The following is a 21,771-nucleotide window of genomic DNA, read 5'->3' as shown; positions in this document are numbered from 1 at the left end:
TAAAAGACTAGGATACGATCAAGTGCTTCGCCAGTGAACTCTGGTCGTTTGCTACGTCATGGCCAGCAGATCACCGGCCGTTAAGCATCGCAAAAGCCACAAAGGGGAGCACTGGTCAGCTAGTAAGGAGAGCCCGATATCAGGAGGCGATAGCAAGACGGAAAATTCTGGTATTACTAAGGAAGAAGTGCCAAATGGCAATGCAAATGCTCTGACTGAAGCCCCAATTACAACCGCCACCTTTGGAAGTAACAGCAATGAGATCAAGGCGGACAACCTACAGGCTCCGAATGAGACGGAAGCTCTGCAAACGAATTCTATTGATGAGCGATTTGGGCAAACTGGCTTGATACGACCGGACCTGTTGAAAGCGTCGGCGAAGTTAACATTACCGATAGGACGGCCGTCTGTCTCCCAATCCACGTCTTCTCTGCTAAGTGCAACCGAAACCGTAGTGCCGCAACCACTTCGAAGTTTCCAGTCCTTCAGCAACTTGCCTACAAACGCAAAGAGTAATGAGACTTACATGGATCAGATAAATATACCGAACCGGCAGGACCAGCCAAACATGTGGGCTTCAATCATGAGTAAGTCATTGTCGTCAAAACAAAGCATATTGTCCTCCCAATCCGGAGGTGCAAGCGCACCGATATCCGCAAATGAGAGGCAAATGATGGATAGCATGCTTTTCCCCGGATATTGCTTTGCTCCACCACCGGTACCTTCCGAAGGATTTGGATATTCCGTCGAGGGAGAGTCGCATGAAGGGGCCTGGTGCTTACAGAACCCCCTTACGGAGGCCCTGGATGTTCTGAGCGCGATGACATTGAAAGAGCGAATAGCTTATGAACGATGGGTTTTACAGAGACGCTGGACCGATGGAGGACTGCGTCTCTTTAGAGGAAAGGAAGAGATGCGGATAATAAAGGAGAAAGCAACCATAAGGCGAAAGATTGCAAAGAGAGATCGTGCAGTGTTAGAAAAGGAGGCCGAGTACAGGAGATTAGAGGAAGAGATTGCTGATCTTCGAGTAGGTACTCAGAAGCTTTTCCTGCGCAAATCCGTAGCATCACTCAATATGTCTGACAGTTCCTATGTTGTCTGATCTTAGACAATTCACACGAAATCAAAGTTGGAGATCCCTCAGCTGGAGAAGGCTATCACAAGCTTCGCTAAAGAGGCTCACACATGGCAGGTGGATAAGCGTCTGCCGTCCACCAATCTCCAGCTACATGCAAAAGGGGCTGTCGACCATCCGCAAGAAGGCACTCGTTCCGAAGGCAAGCATTCGACCAGTGACGATTCTGCGTTTGTTTTGCCCTGCGACCCGGTACTCAACCTGTTCCCGCGCTACAAGCAACTGGTAGCAGATTATAAGCACCATCAAATGGTACTGGCCGAAGCGTCCTCCCGGCTACCTGTGCTGGAAGATGCTATGCTTAAGCTACAGCATGTCTATCTTACTTTACTGGTCGAACAGGACCGTCTCCGGTCGTTGGACGAGAAGGTACATGAATCCGATGTTATGGATGCGGCTGAGAAAGTCGTTCTAAACAAGTGGATGCAAATCTTGCGGGACAGGAAGCTCGCACGACATAAGATCGCTGAGGAAAAGCGGCATCTGCAGCACCTTGAGATTCAAGCCGAACTGCAGACAAACGAAGAGCAGCAGCAGAGGAAAATATCTGCCGCTCGACGGCGATTGCGAAGCAGGTTGCGAGAAACCGTGTCCGACATTCACCAAAGTAGGCGTATAAGAGCTGAGGAGCTACAACGACAGAAGGAACAGCGAGAACGCGCTATGAAGGAGCTAACAAGAGAGATCATAGGAATCAGGCAACATATCGTTCGAGCCCCAGTACAGAAGGAAAACAATGAAGGGGGCAACATGGAGAGCACCGTAGAAAGCATACAAAAGATGATACAGCAGAAGTATATGAGAGCGCAAAAAGAGGAGGAAAGATTGCAGAAGCAATATGATGAGCGATATTCAAATATTCTGCAGAGACTGAAGGGAGAAGAAGCCAGGAGACGTAAACTGGAACGGGATATGGTGGGAATGAAGCAGAAGCAGCGGGCAAAGGAAGTAGGATGGAACGCACCTGATGTCTGCTGGACCGTACAAAGGAAAGCAAGAGGGCTGAAGCATTTAGCAAATGGACCGTTGGAAGTGATGCAACGTCAACATATTTCAAGCGAGCGGTTGTTGCCAACATCAGTGCACGCAAAGAGACGTTTGCTGGATTCAGTAATTCAGTCAGAGTCTCCAGAAAAACTCAAACGTGTCCCACTTCCACCACCTCGTCACGTAATAAAACATAGTACGTCAAATGTCGCCGATAGAATAAAGCATGCTCAGCTTCTTCCTGGAATACCACCTTTCACCGCATCGCCTGCAGCCGTCGTGTTTGAAGACTACGATGCCATATCTCCTACTTCCTATGTCAAACGCGTTACAATAACCAACACATCCTGTCGCACCAATGCCATTAAGATGCTTCCCCTAGATACGAGCTTAAGCGAGTTTTTTGCTGTACAATGGGGACCCTCTGGACCAGGCGGTCGTATGAGCGCTGGCAAAACATGTGAGATCATACTTACATTTACTCCGAAGCATCGTATGGACGACGATTTAGACGGATTCTTGAAATTTCTGGTGGAGTATGGAGGAGAGTTTGTGATTAAGCTGGGCTGCAGGAAAAAGAGATTTGTGCCACTCATAACAAGCGTGAGTGGCGATGACGCAGGAGTTGCGAAGGCAGTCAACCTTTGTGTTGGCAGAGACAGATATAATTCCCCAGAAGAAGTGTTAGATGATTCCGAAGGAAATGAAACGGGAAATGAAGGCAAACTTGTCGCGCAGAAGAAATCCTCCGCGCATCTAGCGCAAGAAATAGGGCCTCGACGGGTACTGATCCACTTTGGAACCTGCTTGGTTGGAGGCACTATCACCCGTCGCATCCAAGTGTCAAACAACGGCGCCATTCCAGGCACGTTTCGGATTGATCACATACAGGACCAGGATAATGCCATCCTAGAGGAAGACGATACCACCATACCGCTGTTCCAACTAGTAACTACGGAGGATGACGATGACGATTTTTTCCTCGGTTCATATAGTTCGTGCAGCATCCAGATTAGGTTCAGTCCACCACAAGGTCTTGCAGCAAGAGTAAAAACGTCGGAAGGTGCCACATTTGCAATCTTTTTTGATGAGGAGCTCGGCGTAGAACCGATAAGAATACGATGCGATGGAACGATCGGCTTACCCCCGGTGACCCTTGACAAGGCGAACGTGGATTTTGGGTTATGCATTGTTGATCAATCATATCGGCGTAGCGTTGTACTTCAAAATGCCGGACGATACGCGGTGAAGCTTCTTGTGACAGGTCCCGACGAATCAGAACGTATTGAGCAAGAGCAACTTGAAGGACACTCTACCGAGGACATTAACCGCGGGACGAAGAAGACCGTTTCAGCCGCCTCCGCAAAGGATGTGGGGCGTCCTGACAGTTTACTAATGACAATACCGACTCTCGGGGAAGTTGAGATCTCTCCAAGGTTGGCATTTTTACAACCTCTGAGTATACCGTTCCATCTCCAGATAAAAATCAAACCGTCGCGGAGCGCATACCGCGAACTTGGAAGCCGACAGAAGGCCGGCTTTGTAATTCCACTTGGCTTAGCATACGTCGCCGAAGGCATCACATACAAGCTGAGAGTTACTCTGCAGGGTAGGTTAACTACGACAGACGTTGAACTTAAAGTTCCTGGAACACTTCATGGTGACAGTCTTGAGAGAACGCTCAACGTTGACTTTGGGACATGCTCGATTTATGAACCACCAAAGATTATTCATTTACAAATCATCAACCGATCATTGCTTTCCCAAACCTTGCGATTTCTATCTTCACACCCTAATGCGCTAACGATTGACGGGGCCAATGGTGAAATCAGCCTACCGGCTGAGTTGACCACTCTCGTGCCAATAAAGTTTGCTCCACAGCTTACCGATCTGGAGGAGGGTCGCACGTATGACAATATGAGCATAACATGTCATCAAGTGAGCATTGAGCAGACCAAGCACACTGTCATTCATTGTCGGGGCAGTGCAGTATGCCCACCTTTACGATTCAATCGGGAGCACGGCATGGTTACCATTGCGCCAATTGCCTACGGGAGTGTTGGGGAAGAAAAGCTGAGAATTATACGCGAGTGGACGGGTGAAGAAGAAAGACGACGAAAAAATGCCGAGATCAAGCGTCGCGTGTGGAGCAAGAGATTGAAACTCGAGACATCTTCTCGCGAGCCAGAAGGGCTACGACATGCGAGCAACGAGGACGAGGAGGAGGAGTGTGCTATTGAATTTGAGTTTGGTGTGCCCCAAATCATTGACTTGTGTTCCATCGCCGAGTGGGAAGCGCGATCTCCAAGTGACCTTAGACTCGTAACTCCCGAGCAACAACGGGATCCGACCCTCCTACTCGATCATTCCACATTACCAATCAGTGTCCTCCCGTGCCGAGGAAGCCTGCAGCCGGGTGAAAGTGCAGAATTCACGGTAAAACTTGCCCCGCAAATCCCACCACCGGCAAACGTGCAGGAGAGAAAGGCGATCAGCCCCTCATGCATCAATGGCGGTAGTGCTATGGAGAACGGAGGAGGCAAAGAACGTGATGTCAATGGCATCTCCAAACCCGAAGATACCAATATCATCCCGCAGTCGTCTCTTCGTACGAATGCTCCAGGGAAGGACCGCGACAAAGCTGGCAAAGGAATACCCAGAGAAAAGCAGCGCGGTAAGGCACCCACAGCGTCTTCTGCAATCCCTGATGTACGGTTGCCGGACGTCGGACAGCCTACGATCGAAGACAGCAAACTGCCAGCTGTGCCGTCTGCCCCATACAAGTCTGATCTTGAGCAACGGTTGGACACGGTTAATGAATTGAGGATTTCGTTCGTCATTCCGTGTCGTATTCGTAAGATCAATCGAGAAAAAAATCACAATCATCATGATTCGGGCCATGGCAAGGTAACTGCACCGCTCGTCGGCGACCAGGAAGGCATCAGCACGATTCTTCTTCATGTCAATGCGTCGATCGTCAAGCCAGATCTAATCCTGGTTGAGCCTCTGTCAGAGTTGGATTTCGGCCAAGTACCAGTTGGCCAACGTTTGGTGAAGCCAATTATTCTCCGGAACTTGTCAACTCGGCCAATAAAGATTAGAGAGTTGAATCTAGATGAGAGCAATCGTCCCACTGGCAGTGCTTGCTTCCGGCTCGCCAGAGATGCATTACCTGAAGTATTACCTGAGACTGATATCGCTGTTGAAATGGTTTTTGAACCGCATGAGGAAGGCGTGATATCTCGCTCGGAATACACCCTTTTGACGGAAACTTCACAGGTCAAAGTGCAATTGGCCGGTGAAGGTGTTGTTCCTCGGGTGCATATCGAAGAGCCGCACGAGAAGGAATTGTTTTTCGGTGATCTTTGCGTAGGAGATACCAGTACCAAGACGCTTCGGGTGAAGAACACGGGAAGCCACCCTGTTACATGTCTCTTTGAGCTGTCGAAATTAGAATTGCAAAGGCCCGGGGAGGAGCCTACGTACGGCACAGTGAACGCAAACGGATCAAACGCCTTCACTGCTATCCCTAGCGAGTCGGTCATCGGCCCCGGCCTAGAGCAAGAAGTCACCATTAAATTTGCTCCCGACCGGGAGTCTGATCACTTTTTTGATTACATTCGCGTGAAGGTTTGGGGCATTCCAGAGAATGAGATGAAACGTAAAGTACACGGCCGATGCTGGGATTCAACGACGGCTCTTTTGGGATATGATCCTCCACCGGTCTCTCTGTGCGAGGGGCCATTCGACATACCTCCGGAATTATTTGTTCATCGGAAAGACGCTGGAGAGGAGCGTCGATGGAGTGTGCGAAGCGATGCAGATAACTCAGTAGCAGGTAGCGACAAGTCAAGCGAGGAGAGCGATGAAGAACCCTTGACAAATATTCCTCCAACACCAATGCCAACTCCATTCGAAGCCAATGACCAAGGAAACCAGCTCGCCATGGCTTTGGAGAGCATGCGGCCGTTTGAGACTGAGGATCTTCGATACTGCACACTACAGTGTCAGTGGCAAAAGGTTGATGACGCTTGGGAAGTAGACATAAAAGACCTGATCATTGCCAACTTGAAGCCTCCTGCCCCACCTCCTCCGGATCCTGGCAACGCTCCAGTGAGTGGAACTGCCGGAAAGAAGAAAGATAAACAAAAGCATACATCAGCACCAGCAGTGCCCGCTGATTTTGTGATTGATCCGTATGAGATGGACTTTGCCTATTACGAGGATCTGGGAGTATTCCTTCCAATTGAAGACATCGAAGAGGATGGAGCCCGGGCGGCCAGTGTTGGTGGCGAAAAGTTTAAATTTACCATAGAACCTACTGAGGGAACTGTCGAACTCGGGCACACCAGGACGCTGAAAATTGGGATAGAAAGAGTTGGAACCAAGAAAAAGAAGGATAGACTCGGCAGTGAGGCAATGGAAAGCATATCACAATTGTCCCTGGCCTCATCACCGAAATCTCCATCATCGGGCAAACCTCCGCCAACTGGGAAAGGCGGACGGACGAAACCGTCCGACACACCATCGAGTGAGCAGACCCGAATCTTACTGCGAGCGGTGGCCCCTGTATCTGTTGAAAGCTGTTTCCGCATCACCTTGAATGGAGGACTGAAATTTGTTGATCCTCATACTGTGGTGCCTGCCACAGAAAACCGTGTTTGGATTGTCAAGGTGCTTGCAACAGCGCCCAGCCTTGACTTTTGAAAAATGTAATTCGTGTAATTATAGTGCACATGTAGCAAAAGACCCAGAATAGAAAAAAAAAAGTGACATTTTCTGATGCGCAATGATTTCCAGAAAAGACAACGGGATATATAAATGTATCTTACACACAAAGCAAAGCCTAACCGTGAACCCAAAAGGAATCAAAAAAAGAAACAAGATGGATAATGCAACTTTCCACACCGCCCATCACCCGGCCCACTCACACGGCCTTTCCGGACGGATCCTGCGAATGGATATCATACAAACTCATAGTGCGCGTCCTTGTAGGAGGAGAAGAACCCTCAACCTCTGGATCAGCATCGACAAATGGATACGCCATAGAACCTCGACGGGCCATCGGATGGTGCTTTGCAGAGGTCGGAGAGACAGAGGCAGCTTGAGGGGCGGACGACCCAGTTTCGATGAGTGGAGGTGAACCGCGCAAGAGCGAGGATGTGGCACGCATAGGAATGGTAATGGGCGCTGTGCTTGAAGAAGACATGTTTGGTGTAAAAAAAGACGAGTTGCTGTCCTTGTTTTTGGTTCAAATGGATGTGCACTGGACACGGCACGGGGGATGTCCTTGTCTGTTGCTAAAAACCTCGAAAAGCAACACAAACTCAAAAAAAAAAAGGTTGCTCGTTCCCTCCAGGCCGTCCGTTGAAAGGGAAAATGAGCAGAATAAAACAAAAAAACCAAAACGATATCCGCTATCCTTTTTATACTCCCCTCGCCTCCCGTCGGGCGGCCTCCATATCAGCTGAGGTAAGCAACAGCGCATGACATGCCCCCTTGTCCGTCACATGGCGCTCTTTTAAAACAAACCCTTTTATTGCATCATTTCTCAAATTACACATTGCAACCGAATTAGACAACATTCGACTGTCAAACCAGTAGCATTCAAATTCATCCAAATACTTAATTACAACAAATGGTTTCCATCTACCCGCTTACCATCCCCATCGTACGCAACATTTTAATTGTTCTCGGGACGGAGGCTTCGCACCGTTCGGCCAGCCCGCCACATTTCACTTTCACGGATTTCACGGAGCTCGGCCTCCAATCGCTCCCGGTAGTCTGGTCGGCTGTTCTCCTCCAAACTCCTCTTGGTCTCAGATCCGTTCTCGACAGACTCGTACAGAGCCTCAAACACAGGCTTGGTGGCCTTGTAGAATTCGGGCGCCCAGTCAAGAGCACCACGACGAGCGGTGGTACTGCAGTTGGCGTACATCCAATCCATACCCTGTCAAGAAAAAGAGGATAAGTCTCACGAATAATCAGTTGGTGTCCGGAACAGCAGCGACACTCACATTCTTTGCAATCAATGGGTATAGAGACTGGGTCGCCTCCTCGACAGTTTCGTTGAAAGCCTCAGAGGGACTGTGACCCTTGGCACGGAGGACGTCGTACTGAGCGGCAAACGCTCCTTGAATGGCACCCATCAAGATACCACGCTCACCAGTAAGGTCAGAGTACACCTCCTTCTTGCTAAAGAACCAAGAGAGCACGTCAATATCACATTACCCCAGTCGATTACAAGAGCGAGCGACACCTACAATGTAGTTTCGTAGAGGTATCCAGATCCAATTGCAACACCCATGGCAAATGCTCGCTCGCGAGCTTGACCAGATACGTCTTGGTGGATAGCAACAGACGAGTTGATTCCGCGGCCCTCCAGAAACAAGGAGCGGACGGTAGCACCAGAGCCCTTGGGGGCAGCAAGGATCACGTCTACATCCTTTGGTGGCACAACGCCAGTCTGTTCGGGGAATACGACACTGAAACCGTGGGAGAAATAGAGTGTTTTGCCCTTTGTCACGTATGGCTTGATGGTAGGCCAACCCTCCTTCTGACCAGCGTCAGACAAAAGGTACATCAAGATAGTACCCTTGTCAGCAGCTTCTTCGATGGAGAACAGGGTTTTGCCTTCCACCCAGCCGTCCTTCTTTGCAGCCTCCCAAGAGTGACCGCCCTTACGCACACCAACAATCACTTTGAGACCATTGTCGCGAAGGTTGAGCGATTGGGCATATCCTTGTGTACCGTAGCCGAGGACGGCAAAAGTGTCGTTGGCAAAGATCTTGTGGAGCTTTTCCTTGGGGAAGTCAGATCTCTCCCAGACGGTTTCTTTTGATCCACCAAAGTCCAAGGTTTTGACGCCACGTTGCTGGACAAACTGCAATTATGTTTGAAATTTTGTTTAGCCAATGAATCTATCGTGTTGTCCACCACAACATCCTGCCAGAAACTTACCACAGGGCTTCTCACGGCAACGGGAGCGCTAGCACGGATTGCTCGTGCAGCCGCAGTGGTGATGGTGCGGGCGGCAGGTTGCCTTGCAGAAGAGGAGATGGCGCGCACGGCGCGTGCAGCAGCAGATCTTGCAGGGTTCATGATGAGGGGAGAATGTGTGGGTAGATGCGTGGGTAGCGAGGCAGGAAGAAAAAACCAAGCGATCCCCTTTATAAGGCAGATAATTGTATCTATATATCACGTGATTTAGATCTAATCTTTTTTCATTGCCATCAATTGGCGTCCGATGCATTCCGACCAATGAGATGGCGGACGCATCTTGCGGATATCTTGATTGTGTTTTTTTTTTGCTGGCAGTGCATGCGATAAATTACGAGATTTTGAATGGCGTTGGCCGTGCAGGTTTGGCTATGGCTACATGGTTCCCGTCGTGACCGCTGCGGTCGTTCATCGCTCGTTGTTCGTTGCTCGTTCAGAGTTCACAACACACCCAGCAATACACCTCAATGTTGTGTTTGCGCGGCCGCTATCTCAACGATCCCCTGCAAAAGATCTGCGCATGGCGACGTCAACTTTCATCGCGTTCACGTGATCTCGTAATATATCCAGAAATGGATAGATTGCTAGGCTGGTTGCAAATGGTCCATCGCAACCAAAAGGCCACCACACAGCACTCGTTCATCACACGATGCTGGCAAAGTTTCCCTTGACGAGGGCGATGCCCACTGCCCGTCATCGCTACTTGCCGTGTCGTTTCCCGTCGTCAAGTACAGTGCAGCCTTTGGTTCGCCAATATTCTAAACCCTCGTGGGAGAAAGGTTCAGAAACGTGTACCATCTTCATCCCACTCTTCATCCACGCTTACAAAGTTTGCAATAACTTTGTCAGAAGGATGCGACGAGGAGGCTTTGGAAGCTCCGCGATCCTATATTCCACTTGATGAGATACTGGAAGACTATCCGTTGCGGTTAACCGGCACTCCGAGGCGGGGGTAAGTTGGAAAGGAAGGGTTTCCAAGGACAATGGCACTGATTATTTTTTTTACACACTTCTCATAGGCCTTTCGACCCGATACCGTCATGGTGGCCATGGGTTGAGCGGGTTTTTTTGGGTCCTGCTAGGAGGTGGGGAAAAGTTCTGTCATGGTACCGCTCGCCCTACAAAAGACTCATGAACACATTCAATCTGTACATGCAGGAATATTGCAAGAATAACAACTTGGGTGCGTCCAATGTATCAAGGTTCATATTACGGGACTCGAGCCAGTACTAACTAATAGACTCAGGGTTGGATGGAATCCCGCTTCCCTGTGGCAGAAAATCAGCCCAAATACTTCCCTGATCTATTCACTCAAGGCGCAGGCTTCGCGTTCACGTCCTTATTACCGCGTCTCTCAAAATGGAACGGGTCATCGTCGTCGGACAATGCCCTTTCAGAGCTATTAACTCCCAGCATGTACCAGCGCTTTCAAAAGTCACATCAAAAACTTGACAAGGAAGGGGTGGAAATCGAGTTCAAGCTCCTTGATGAATTACGGACGACTCCGGGCGACGTTTGGCTCACTTTTGGATCTGCGGAAGAGGTCAAATCAACACTGATGTTTGGCAAAGTCGTAAGACGCTTCAACCCTCTGAGCTTTGTGAGGGAGCTCAGGGATTCGGACAATCAACGTTATCTTTTCAGAGAAGTGGTCTTTGAATATGCCTTTAAACAGTCTGACACTCCTGAAGCCCTACGTGGCCCTCTTTCCTTTGGGCTCAAATCGTCCATAATTCGAAAGGGACAAGTAGTAGGGGTTGACGTCTGTTTCCAAACAAAATTCCGTGTCACTGTGCGTGAAAAGAAATATGGGGATGGTGAAGGTACAATCATCTCGCAACAAACAGTGGATCATCCTGTGTGGGTGAGATTTGAGAGCCCGCATTTTGTAGACAGAATGGACGGAGAGTGGAAGGTGGGCGACGTGGATAGATTGATTCAGAATGAGCGCATTTTGGAGGAAGAAAAATGTCTGGGCACTGAACCCGAGGAATGACAATGACCGACACGACAAACACAAAGGGAGAGAGCTACAATTTGTACCATGTAAATACTACACTGATGCCTGATTCCTTCACCATCTACCAACTTTCAGCGACGCTAGATATTAGCTAGATTAAGCCTACGAGCTTCCACGGCATTCTGGATGGTTCACGAAACAAGAACATGGATCTGCAGATTCGCACATCACTGCCCGAGGTACTCGGATAAACATCCACAAAAGTAGCAGCAATCCCATAGTGTTCATCGAATAAACCAAGAATGTTGTAAACCTTCTCCGATGAACCATGATGTCGCGCCATGTTCTCAAGAACGGGAGGCGCTGCAGACGTGTTGTGTTTGTTAAAAGAAACACCAGGTCGTAGGAGATCCCAAGTGTCAATTGGATAAAGATCTTTTGAATTACCGTCTGAGTGGTGACCTCGTGAACTAAAATCATCCAGAAGAAAAAGGACACTTTGAGAAATGTTTTCGATTAGAAGCCGTATTGCGCTACTTACCAACTCCTTCATAATGAAAGGTGAATGTGTCCTTTAACGGTAGGAAGGCCAAAGCCATGTAAGGGGCAAATAGTGTTGCGCTATTGTCCATTATGATTTCTATCCACATTTCCATGGCCAGTAGGTACTTTTCCAAGTTATCGTTGGATTTGAATCTGAATAGCCTCCGAACGGCATGATCGCGAATGATTACCGTTGACCTCAAAATATAACGCTCTCCGTGCATTAGGAACACCCCTAGTAAAGTTTCCTTGAATCCACCCAACTCTGACAGCATGGCGGTGGACATGGTTAAAATATGACTCTGTGCATGCACCATTGTCAATGCTTGCAGAGCGTTCAGCGACCCAGACTGACGCTTCGCGCGATGCTCGATTAGCATGCGGGTGGGTACCATGACCAAGAACTCAAAGTACGCCGGATGAACGAGAGCACGCCATGCCATCTTCGCCGGCAGAGAAAGGTGGCTATAGACGGGCATCATCCACAGTCCATAAATCAGAGACGCAACGGCAACGATAAGCTCTGCAATCGTGAAAAGTACACCTTCTTTGAAGCGCTCGCGCAGGCGAAGCTTGGTGCTGTCGTTTGCTTGAACGTAACCAAGAACGCCAAAGGCAAAGCACATTGTTGTGTAAGTAATGGCTATTATTTAAAAAGGTGTCAACTTCCTCTTTTCAGGTCAGGTTTTTTGATAACTTGTAACACTTACCAAGGATAAAGGCATCTCCGTACCACCTGGAAAGATAACCACAAGTTAATAATATAGATTGACCTTTTGCCTTTCGGAGGTTACTTACCACCAGTAAGTCAAACGACTCTGCCACAGTCCCATCATTCCACCGACCACAAAAAGCGACATCACTAGTGAAACCCAGCCGATGCCTGATGTTTTCCATCTTTCCCAACCAAACATACTCCAAAACTGGACCGCAACAAAGCCGACAAGGGAGGTTATAAATGTAAGCGCGGCCAGGACCGCATAGAGGGGGGATTTAAAGTAAGGTTCTGATAGACTGGACGAATACGTTGACTGCCTAAATTCGTCGGATTGCCATGGAAGTTTACTGATGGTAATGATAATCTAAGGTGGACAGTTAATTCGCTGCAACATTGGCACATTGTTAAAAAATATTTACCATATACGCAATTGTTGCAGTCACCAAAGTTATCAGGAAAGTCTGAAGATAGTTCCTCATCAACTCGCGTTTCCAACGCGGATGGACAACATCCGCGTAGAGATTCGGCAGCTCTTCCTTTGCAAGTTCCCTAGATTTTGTAAATTCCAAAGCTTTGCCCTCTTTCAAGGTCAGTTCCTTCCCAAAGGGCACATCAACTACTTTCTCGGTGTCGCTATCAGAGTAACCGGCATCGCTACCGTGCTGTCGCTCCTGATTTGATTTTGCATATTCAGCAAATAGTCGTGCGACAAGAGGTGTTGCAGATGATCGTCCCGAACGTGATGTGCGTACTCCACTAGGTGTTCTTGTCGGGGTTCTTGTCTTTGGAAAAAATTCAACCTGGGAGTTGGGTTGACTGTCCATATCTCGATCAGATCTGTTGTCTGATGACTCTGACATGGTATTGTGAAGGGTATTTGGGTTGGGCGAATTTGGCACACTATTGCCCGACATGCTCTCGGTGTCGTCCGTGGAAACTGGTCGAAAACTGCTCATCTTTGCTGTATATACAGTACACTGTTTGCTAGGTCCATGTCTTTATGAGTTGCAAGCATGCTCAAAGCCACCACAAACTTAAATATAAATAGGCACTGCATAGATCACGGTTCCGTCATACCGCCTGCCGGGCATCGGCAAGCTTACCAACCGAAATTGACATGGGGAGGGTGCCTGAATCCTCCCTGCTTTACCCAAACTTTATCCACGGCATGGGAAGCGTATCCATTTGCTTTAAATAGCATTGTTTTCGCGCGCGGGATTATTTTGTACGGATTCTGCCCTTTAAGGATAGGGTCTTACGGCGTATTATTCCGTCGCTTTGACATCCCCAATGAATCTCACTCAAGGCATCCCATTGGGACAAGGCCTCGGCACTTTGCATTTAGCGCCGGCGACATTCCAGACAATCCAGCGCACCCACGTCGTCTAGGACCGTGGAGGGGAGACAGGTCCATCACGTACGGATTTAGGCGTGGTTAAAAATGACTTTAGGATTAGTACCGTAGAGAAGATGAAAAAGTAAGGTTGCGCAAAGCATCAACGGGGAAGTTCTCCAGGTCTTGTTCAAATGTGATTGCTTGCTAATCTTAACATTGATTCGCGAGATACTGACATACTATCGTGCAGAGACAATGAGGCAAATTTCTCAGATACTTGATTATACACATTAAATATAAAAATTGCCTACAGTAGATGCAGCAGCTAGTGCAAGGGCGCGTAGCTGGCAGTTCGTCGCCAATACAAAATGTATAACAGTCCCATACTAGAGAGACTACCTACAGCTGTCAGCACAAAAGCCAATTGGAAGCAGTGCGATCCTTTACATTCCCCATCCGGTTTTGTGGGTCGGTTTGCATCCATAATGGCACCGAAAACTGTATTCCAGAGCTGCCCTCCAGCAGCTGGGCCCCATTGAAACCTGGATGAAAAGATATTTGCAAACATGATACTCTGTGACGTGGGGAACGTAGTACTTACCATCCCCAATGTGTTCCAAATTTTTTGATCCCAAACCATGTCCCGACAATTACAGGACCACTTGAGAACAAGCTTCCGTAGGAAAATCCCACCAAAGCTGTCCAAATATGTAAAACGTCCATAGACGGCGATATGGCTAACCCAGCTTGTGTAACAGCTAGGAGTCCTGCTCCCATGATCATGAACGACAGTCGATGTGTACCCCACCTTCGCTGCGCGGTATCTGAGCCAAGACCTGTGACGATTCTTCCAGCGCAATTGAATATGGATATAATGGATACTTGACGCGCCTGAGCTTTGGAGATGAGAACGGTATCGCTAGCCAGAGGAAAGAGAGAAACCACAATCGCGCCAATGTCTGCAGTTTGAAAGAAAGAAGGGTCAGCGTCCTCAAAGGCATTGGACGTAAAATGGTTGAGCTTACTGTTTATGAACATCAGACCAGTGCCAGTAAGTAGCAAGAAAGCAACAAACAAGATCCAAGCATCAGTACTCTGGAATAGTGACGTATTCACGCTTATGTGCCGGTCTTCAGGGTTGGGAGCCCTTGCAGACGGCTGCGATGAATGCGTATCCTCAACCCTCACATCTATGCCGCTTCCCTCTTCGTCTTCGGTCGGCAGCAGACCTCTTCGCTCTTCTCCTACGTGCACACTCTCTGAACTTCGTCTCTGGTAAACTATTCCAGTATCCTTTGATAAATCTGTCAGCCCCAAAGTAGCAACGAGGTTCGCTCCTCCTGTGGCGCATGCTAGGAACATGAGGAATGCGTACGTATCGATTGCTTCATGATGTGGTGCAGACGACGACTCTGCAGATAAAGGACGGCGGTAGAAAAACGCGCTAAGTTGCGAGAAGATGAACGCTGACAATCCAAAGAGAGATACAGATATGCCAACAACGAAGCCGTGGTCTCGTGGATGAAAATTTCGGACATTTGTGGTTATAGCTGCATTATAACTACCAGCCGAGCCGAGCCCTACAAGTGCGTAGGATACTGCTACCAAGAGGAAGGAGCTGTGTGCAAAGGCTCCGTTGAACGTCAATGCTGATAGCGACAACGCAGTTGAGTAACAGCGATCCAAAGTGAGTTGTAGATCACGTTAACAGGCAGACATACCCATGCATGAATAGCCGGTAAATAGGAGTACGGCTGATGCAAATACAACTTTCTTTGGCCCGTATCGGTCTACAAAAGATCCCATCGCCGGACCAGAGAGATATAATCCTAATCTGAAAGTCGGATTTGGATACAATGAGAAACATATAACTCTGCATAACAAGAAATAGATGAAATATACCCCCCAGCACTGGCAATGAGGTTCATTTGTGTCTGCGTATACCCAAGCTTCTCTGCAACTGAAAATGGTGAGGTTAGACGGCAGCGCGCAAATAAACGCTGTCTAACGTGCACGGACATGCTGTCGCATACGCAGAAAACAGATAGAGGGTGCCTCCGCAGACCTAGAGTAATACCACAAAAGTTGACTAATATGATAATAGTACCCAGATGCCGCAGAGATCACTAACCATTGCAAAGAGCGACGCAGCAAAAGACACATTTCGTCGGTACTTGATGGCACCGTTTAACGTCGGGGTATCCAGTCCGGCAATAGCATCATCGCCGTCAGCCACGGAACGCACTGGTTCTGATATTATAGGTGCTAGAACTTGTGTGCGGGGCATTTGTTTACATCCGTTCGTCGTAGGAAGTTCAAAAGATGCTATCGCTTTATCATAGCCATGGTCACGTGCCCTTCACGCTTACGCAATTGATCGGGCAAGTTGCGTACTATGGCGCATTATTGGAAAAGCGTACTGGTAGGCGTTCTCTTGAGCTATGGATTGTGAAGCAATGTGCTGCTAGTAAGGTGATAGCTATTGTATATGCTGCGGATACTTGTGGATCATCAGAGTGCCTTGAAAGCTCACGGTGTGCGAAGCTTGGGCCGAGAATACCTTCAGACATAGGAAACAGATTCTATTGATTCTAGGATGTAGATGAATTCATTGTATCAGGATGTTATCGTTATCCTACTGCAGCCTGGTGAGCCGGAAAGGTTGCCGACAATTACTTGTATTTCGCCCAGTTCTGGAAGGAATCGGACATGCTTCGGACATGACTCACGCGTCGGACCTTTTACCATCTACCTCGCTGAACTCACCTTCCAACATTCTAGCACATATAAACCGCTAGTCTTTCTTCAAAGTGGGACGGGTCTTCTCTCACGATAAGGGTCCCCGTTAGATACATATTCACGTTCGCCGCTTGTCCATGTCCGTACTTCAAAGATTGCGGCCTCGAGTGGCCCATATACAAGGGCGGACAAATGTGGTCTTCTCACCGGACGGAAGGTAAACATTAAGCATGGATACTGCTGCGGGGGCACTTGATATGAACTGGCATCGATGTGAAGCACGGTGCAGGAGTGTTATATGTTGATATTTGTTGAGAACATAGCGACAGCATTAGGCCGAAAGCATGCAAACTTACAGCAATTTTGTTCATATAGCCGAATATTGAGCGTTGGGGACGACGCAATTTTACGAATCGTATCGACGACAGCGGTTCGTGATGGGGACGAAGAGGATGAGGACGCCATAAAGGTCGAGCAACATAAAGGGGCGATCACATGTATACATGTCGACGTATGTATATCGCATTCAACCGGCGTCTGGGTTCCAATTGGAATATAGGGCGACAGAAATGACATTAAAAATCACTGAACATAGAGCGAACGGATCGTGACAGGATCTGAGGATCATTCCGTCTGTCTATACTCTCTACCAACTGGTCAATATCAACGTCTGCTTCTGCGCTGCACTCTCACAGTTCGAGATGTGGTTTTGCGACCAGGAAGACATGGAACTAATAAAGCACAATGGGCAGCGATAGCGTCAGAGTAAGGTGAACGTTGCGCTGCTTTGATTCATTGATGCTCTCTAAGTCTCGATCCCAGTGAGCTAGATATCAAACTGGTAGATACGGAAGACATCACGAATATCATGACGCTGAGAGGTCATCGTCGGGGTTTAAAGTCTCTATCATTTGACTCTCGTGGGGAGTTCTTGGTATGCGACTTAGCTCCGTTGAGCACCTTTGGAACAGTATCCACTCATTTAGTTAGGGGCATTTTAGGTCTCTGCCGGATCAGATGGCGAGTTGATGGTTTGGGACCTACGAGGAGAGAAACCCAAGTGTGAGCGGGTCCTGCGTTCAATAATTGCCACGTCAGATCCAGAGTAAGCTTTCACGCATCGCCACAACGATAGTTTTTCTCTCGCATCACGCATCCCTGTTTCACCAATATCCCAGAACCAACGAATACTGTCGAATGTCGTGGCATTCCTCGGGGAAACATTTCGCAATACCGGGCAAGCTGGGTGGTGCGTAGCAGTACAATACGACCGAAATGGAGAAGCACTGACTAAACACCCGCCTGGCAGATACCGTTATATTAGAAGCCTATACCTGGAGGCATCTGTATTCTCTGAAAGAAGCAAATCAGAGTGATGTAAGTGGTGTCTGTCTCACATTGCATCCAGATCGTGACATATAAGTTCTTTCAATCTTCGTGCATATCAGTGTATTGCACTCGTGGCCTGGTCTAATAGTGGATCTTTGCTGGCTACCGTGACCGTGCAAGGACGCCTGTGCATATGGAAGCCAGATGACGATAGAAAAAACCCACTCTTCAGGTCGGTTCCAATGACAAAGTTTTGGCCGAAGTGAATATGCTAAAATTCTACGGTCGTTGTAGAGATCAGGCAAAGTGCCGCATAACGGGGTTGGCGTGGCATCCGAAGGCGGATGATCTATGCATGGTAAGCGGATGCGTGTGAATGAACATGTGCATGGTGTGCACTGCTTATAGTGCGAATTCGTATCTAACGTTATCCCACTCTGGGCTTTAGACTGACGAGCTTGGTAGAATGTCATATTGGGCAAATGCTGTACCGGCGTCCGCACAGGAAAAGGGAGAGCTGGAAAGACTCTTTGAAGAGGAGGCGATGGAAGTAGATGAAGGCGATGAGCAGCGAAGCGGTGGGTATCATTGGCTCTCCTGGTCGCAAACAAACTGATTCACGCCAACTGACATACATGATTAACAGACACGCCCGGGAAGAAAGATGACGAACTTGCACAATACAATGCCTCCATGCTTGATGACTTTGGGGAGGACGAGAATCCGGACGACTTTGTAGTGGACGACGATGGTGCCGGATACGCAAATCCTCTGGATAAGCCTGGTCAGCTCAAAAAGTATTATGAAAAAGGAAGGGCGAAGGTACTTGCCGACCTCGAGCGAGGTAAGCCCGAAGGCTTTGTGTACACCCTTTTCGTCCGCGCTCACGGATGGCGCTTAGAATATGGTGGTCGACGACAGATGGACCTGTCGGGTCTTGAGGTACAGGAAGCTTTCCAACCCGGTGCAACACCTTTGCAGGCCGACCGAAGATACTTAGGTTAGCATGAGCAGTCGCCCTACTTGTTGCAGCACACATCACTTAATACCTTGTACGGGCTTAGCTTTCAACATGGTCGGTGTGATCTACACCATTGATTTACACACCCACCACAACGTGAACGTGGAATTTCACGACCGATCCATACGCCCGTTTCATTTCACCGATTACCACAACTACAGCATGGCGTGCCTTGGAGAATCAGGAGCATGCTTTGCTTCCGAAGCAAGTAGCGGAAATCCGAGCACCCTTTTTTACAGACCTTTTGACACATGGGCGACGAAAGCGGATTGGACAATGCACTTCCGAGAAACAGAAAGTGTTAAAGGTGGGGTTAACATGTTGTAGTTGACATGCAAACTACGAGGTGCTAAGCAACACTGTGGAAAAGCCATCGCAATCACAAGTAGCGGCCCTGTTGCAGCGACGAGCCAGCGATACTTGCGATTTTTTTCGTACAGCGGATTGCAAACATTTGTCATGTCGCTACCTGGTCCCGTGGTGACTATGACCGGCAAGGGAGATTGGCTGTTAATTATCTACCATGCGGGAGGTGTATACCATGGTGCGGACAGCAACTTTAAATACCCAGAATAGCGTAAGCGTCAATACTAATTCAGCATTCCTCCCTAAGGTGAACAGAATCTTGCTTATATGCTGTTCCATGTCCCGACCAAAAAATCGGTTCGACGGGATGGTTTACCAATCTCGCCAGGGTCCACCTTGCAATGGGCTGGCATTTCGGACTTGGGGGTAGGATTCAGATGCCCAGTACATTGACTAAAGGACGTACAACTCAGCCTTTTATTTACAGATACCAGCAGTATACGACTCCGCCGGTGTCCTGCGCAATCTAATGCGACATAATGACTTTGCCTGGGTTCCAGTTCTCGATTCACGAATCGTGCGCGGCGAAAAACAAGAGTGGTATTGGCCGGTGGAAGTGATGGAGGATCGATTGATGTGCATCACATGCAAAGTTCGTCCCAAATTGGCCTTGCCTATGGCTTCCGATGATGACCCCAATTCTAATTCTAATTCTTAATAGGGACTAGACCGGTCACCACCCTTTCCGCGCCCTTTGATGAGCGATATACCCCTGCAAGCGCCGTTTCTCGACATGGATACACCCAATGGTGTTGAGGAAGAAAAGTTCGTATGATTGATATTCAGTGTTTATTTTATAATTTGCTAATAAACATCGTCAGGCTCTTCCGTCTTTCAGTTCTCTCTAGCCATAATCGTGGGGAAGCGGAGGAAAGAGGAGAGGTCGATTTGCGAGAAAAAGATCTGCTTAAACAGGACGTGGAGATGGACAAGATTATAGTTAAATTGATTCTGGTGTGTATCTCAACATGTTATCAAATGCTACAAAGTGACTTCATTTCGCTTACCGATCCGTAAAGACTGCCTGTAAAGCGGAGAAGGTCCAGCGGGCTTTGGATCTTTGTGGCAGTCTGCATACTATTAAAGCAATCGACGGAGCGATTAAAATTGCTGTTATGCATCACTTACCTGCGCTTGCTGAGAGAATGAATATCGTGAAGGAGGTACGGCACGTATGCTTGCTGCATATTTGAAGCAGCAAAGTAAATGGTGTGATCATCCTGATAGGGGCGGCTTCGACAAGAAAGGCAATCTGAAGAGAGGCGACTGAGGCAGTCATTTCAAACGGCGTCTACGCCGCACAGTGGAATATCTGCAGTTTTGTCTGCGATGGACAGCGATGTCGGACGAAACGGTAGTCAAGCTAGGGTGCGCTCTGACGAGATGCCTCCTCCGGTTCCCGTCAGAATCCGGAATAGTAGAGGTCGAACGTCATCAGGAGGAATCGCCAAGGAAACCTCTGCGTGCCCGGATAAGGTAGACGTCACCGACGAACTGGAACCCAGCGAAAAGTCTGAGGCGACATCAACAGTAAAGGAAGGCCGCAATTCCACACATGCGGTCTCTGGAAGCACATCCGAGAATGATACCCGGGGAACCACCTCCCATGTGCGCAACCCTTTTGCTGTAGGAGGTATCTCTAAACCACCAGCGATGAACGGGAGTAAAAACCTTTTTGATGCAATCAAAGGAGTGACCAGTGCGAAGAGAGCTGACGGTAGGGCATGAAGGGCTGGCGTGATTTGAGCTGAAATGTCACTCGAGTCTAACATTCTTTAAGCTGATGCAAAGGGCAGGGAGAATGAGGACAATGCGAGAAAACGAAAGAATCAAACAACCTTGTTTGGCATTTCTAGGAAAGACGAGGTTTGGACAGCTGTAAATTGCAAGCACATGCCCGAATTGGGTATTTACATTACTCTTTTGCAGGATGGAGTGCCCCCGAATGAGAAAAGGGCAAGAAGGACCGAAAAGAAGCATGCATCAATAGATGACAATGATGTTCGATCCAGTGACAACCAAATGAAAGGTGCTGTTCATGCTATCACTAGCTTCTTTGGCCGGACGGTAAATGAGGTAAGCGTCGCCTTTGCAAAGAAGACTGCAAGAAATCTCTTGACATTTATTTCCCCTGCCTATTAGGACGGACCAGCGGATGACAGACCAGAGGATGTAAGTTGTAATGCATTGTAATAATGTTCTAAAAAGCGAGCTAATTATGGCCGGTTTGGCCGACTTGTAGGACATGACTGTTGACGATGGTACAGAAGAGATGGAGTCGGTCACAGAACAAACCAAGACAAGCGAACCCAATGTAACAGATGACAAGGAAAACGAGGAAATAACAATAGCTGATGACGACGACGGTGCAAAGCGTCACTTGGGTAAATTCAAGTTTGACCGGAAGGGAAAGGGAATTGCCAAAGGTTTTTGACCGGAAGGGAAAGGGAATTGCGAAAGGTTAAGGACATTTGGGCAAAATAGAGGCGTTGGTTTGTAAATCATATCCCATTCTTTTTTACCTAGTCCAGTTGAACTGTTTGACGTCTTTGCTGTTCACCAGCGGATATTCTTTTGTGCATCGCATCCTGTAATGCATCTCACCTAAAAATAGCCCAAATTTCATATCGAAAAT

At 48.3% G+C, this 21,771-nt stretch overlaps 6 protein-coding genes across 6 annotated transcripts; 3 read left to right on the top strand and 3 right to left on the bottom strand.

Moving 5' to 3' along the window:
• Positions 1–58: 58 nt before the first annotated feature.
• Positions 59–6,900, top strand: SPPG_03720 (uncharacterized protein; the record flags this gene model as incomplete). The annotated part of the gene is made up of 2 exons (XM_016751975.1): positions 59–1,030; positions 1,112–6,900. 2 exons carry the CDS (start codon positions 59–61, stop codon positions 6,830–6,832), a joined length of 6,693 nt encoding a protein of 2,230 aa, XP_016608635.1. The 3' UTR covers positions 6,833–6,900.
• A 740-nt stretch (positions 6,901–7,640) lies between these two features.
• Positions 7,641–9,262, bottom strand: SPPG_03719 (ketol-acid reductoisomerase). The gene is made up of 4 exons (XM_016751974.1): positions 9,086–9,262; positions 8,389–9,008; positions 8,143–8,320; positions 7,641–8,075 (listed from the first exon to the last, which is right to left on the bottom strand). The coding sequence occupies exons 1-4, from the start codon at positions 9,224–9,226 to the stop codon at positions 7,809–7,811; spliced, it is 1,206 nt and encodes a 401-aa protein (XP_016608634.1). The 5' UTR covers positions 9,227–9,262; the 3' UTR covers positions 7,641–7,808.
• Positions 9,263–9,638: 376 nt separating this feature from the next.
• Positions 9,639–11,500, top strand: SPPG_03718 (uncharacterized protein). Its single transcript, XM_016751973.1, has 5 exons — positions 9,639–9,903; positions 9,974–10,076; positions 10,144–10,209; positions 10,283–10,307; positions 10,371–11,500. The coding sequence occupies exons 1-5, from the start codon at positions 9,774–9,776 to the stop codon at positions 11,118–11,120; spliced, it is 1,074 nt and encodes a 357-aa protein (XP_016608633.1). The 5' UTR covers positions 9,639–9,773; the 3' UTR covers positions 11,121–11,500.
• On the bottom strand, positions 11,098–13,339 carry SPPG_03717 (uncharacterized protein). Its single transcript, XM_016751972.1, has 5 exons — positions 12,765–13,339; positions 12,426–12,709; positions 12,338–12,363; positions 11,626–12,270; positions 11,098–11,554 (listed from the first exon to the last, which is right to left on the bottom strand). Exons 1-5 carry the CDS (start codon positions 13,299–13,301, stop codon positions 11,247–11,249), a joined length of 1,800 nt encoding a protein of 599 aa, XP_016608632.1. The 5' UTR covers positions 13,302–13,339; the 3' UTR covers positions 11,098–11,246.
• Positions 13,340–13,941: 602 nt separating this feature from the next.
• Positions 13,942–15,968, bottom strand: SPPG_03716 (uncharacterized protein; the record flags this gene model as incomplete). Its single annotated transcript, XM_016751971.1, has 7 exons — positions 13,942–14,223; positions 14,283–14,640; positions 14,707–15,330; positions 15,403–15,515; positions 15,584–15,641; positions 15,701–15,746; positions 15,813–15,968. The coding sequence occupies 7 exons, from the start codon at positions 15,966–15,968 to the stop codon at positions 14,007–14,009; spliced, it is 1,572 nt and encodes a 523-aa protein (XP_016608631.1). The 3' UTR covers positions 13,942–14,006.
• A 477-nt stretch (positions 15,969–16,445) lies between these two features.
• SPPG_03715 (chromatin-binding protein CTF4) lies at positions 16,446–21,589 on the top strand. The gene is made up of 24 exons (XM_016751970.1): positions 16,446–16,637; positions 16,796–16,931; positions 17,016–17,185; positions 17,243–17,354; positions 17,422–17,525; positions 17,599–17,669; positions 17,730–17,797; positions 17,869–17,981; positions 18,044–18,107; positions 18,198–18,327; positions 18,396–18,593; positions 18,651–18,749; positions 18,814–19,077; positions 19,141–19,314; positions 19,384–19,502; positions 19,564–19,728; positions 19,798–19,901; positions 19,958–20,090; positions 20,156–20,299; positions 20,364–20,853; positions 20,917–21,002; positions 21,066–21,212; positions 21,279–21,308; positions 21,379–21,589. Exons 1-24 carry the CDS (start codon positions 16,558–16,560, stop codon positions 21,568–21,570), a joined length of 3,393 nt encoding a protein of 1,130 aa, XP_016608630.1. The 5' UTR covers positions 16,446–16,557; the 3' UTR covers positions 21,571–21,589.
• The last annotated feature ends 182 nt before the right edge of the window (positions 21,590–21,771 follow it).

Source organism: Spizellomyces punctatus (genome assembly GCF_000182565.1).
Source record: "Spizellomyces punctatus DAOM BR117 chromosome Unknown supercont1.6, whole genome shotgun sequence".
Classification (NCBI taxonomy): domain Eukaryota; kingdom Fungi; phylum Chytridiomycota; class Chytridiomycetes; order Spizellomycetales; family Spizellomycetaceae; genus Spizellomyces; species Spizellomyces punctatus.
Note: the sequence above shows the minus strand (reverse complement) of the source record. Positions and strands in the feature narration are given on the sequence as shown.

What these genes read in the sequence shown, in the direction of transcription:
- SPPG_03717 (XM_016751972.1), bottom strand. Translation starts at nt 13,301, where the DNA reads ATGAGCAGTTTTCGACCAGTTTCCACGGACGACACCGAGAGCATGTCG. An exon ending in CGGAGATGCCTTTATCCTTG is followed by an intron (nt 12,271 to 12,337) that starts GTAAGTGTTACA and finishes TTTAAATAATAG; the next exon opens with CCATTACTTACACAACAATG. An exon ending in CTTTCATTATGAAGGAGTTG is followed by an intron (nt 11,555 to 11,625) that starts GTAAGTAGCGCA and finishes GGATGATTTTAG; the next exon opens with TTCACGAGGTCACCACTCAG.
- SPPG_03719 (XM_016751974.1), bottom strand. Translation starts at nt 9,226, where the DNA reads ATGAACCCTGCAAGATCTGCTGCTGCACGCGCCGTGCGCGCCATCTCC. An exon ending in TTGCCGTGAGAAGCCCTGTG is followed by an intron (nt 9,009 to 9,085) that starts GTAAGTTTCTGG and finishes ACATAATTGCAG; the next exon opens with TTTGTCCAGCAACGTGGCGT. An exon ending in TACCTCTACGAAACTACATT is followed by an intron (nt 8,321 to 8,388) that starts GTAGGTGTCGCT and finishes TTGGTTCTTTAG; the next exon opens with CAAGAAGGAGGTGTACTCTG.
- SPPG_03715 (XM_016751970.1), top strand. Translation starts at nt 16,558, where the DNA reads ATGTCCGTACTTCAAAGATTGCGGCCTCGAGTGGCCCATATACAAGGG. An exon ending in TTATAGTTAAATTGATTCTG is followed by an intron (nt 20,091 to 20,155) that starts GTGTGTATCTCA and finishes CGATCCGTAAAG; the next exon opens with ACTGCCTGTAAAGCGGAGAA. An exon ending in CAGTGCGAAGAGAGCTGACG is followed by an intron (nt 20,854 to 20,916) that starts GTAGGGCATGAA and finishes ACATTCTTTAAG; the next exon opens with CTGATGCAAAGGGCAGGGAG.
- SPPG_03718 (XM_016751973.1), top strand. Translation starts at nt 9,774, where the DNA reads ATGCTGGCAAAGTTTCCCTTGACGAGGGCGATGCCCACTGCCCGTCAT. An exon ending in ACCGGCACTCCGAGGCGGGG is followed by an intron (nt 10,077 to 10,143) that starts GTAAGTTGGAAA and finishes CACTTCTCATAG; the next exon opens with GCCTTTCGACCCGATACCGT. An exon ending in TTTTTGGGTCCTGCTAGGAG is followed by an intron (nt 10,210 to 10,282) that starts GTGGGGAAAAGT and finishes CTGTACATGCAG; the next exon opens with GAATATTGCAAGAATAACAA.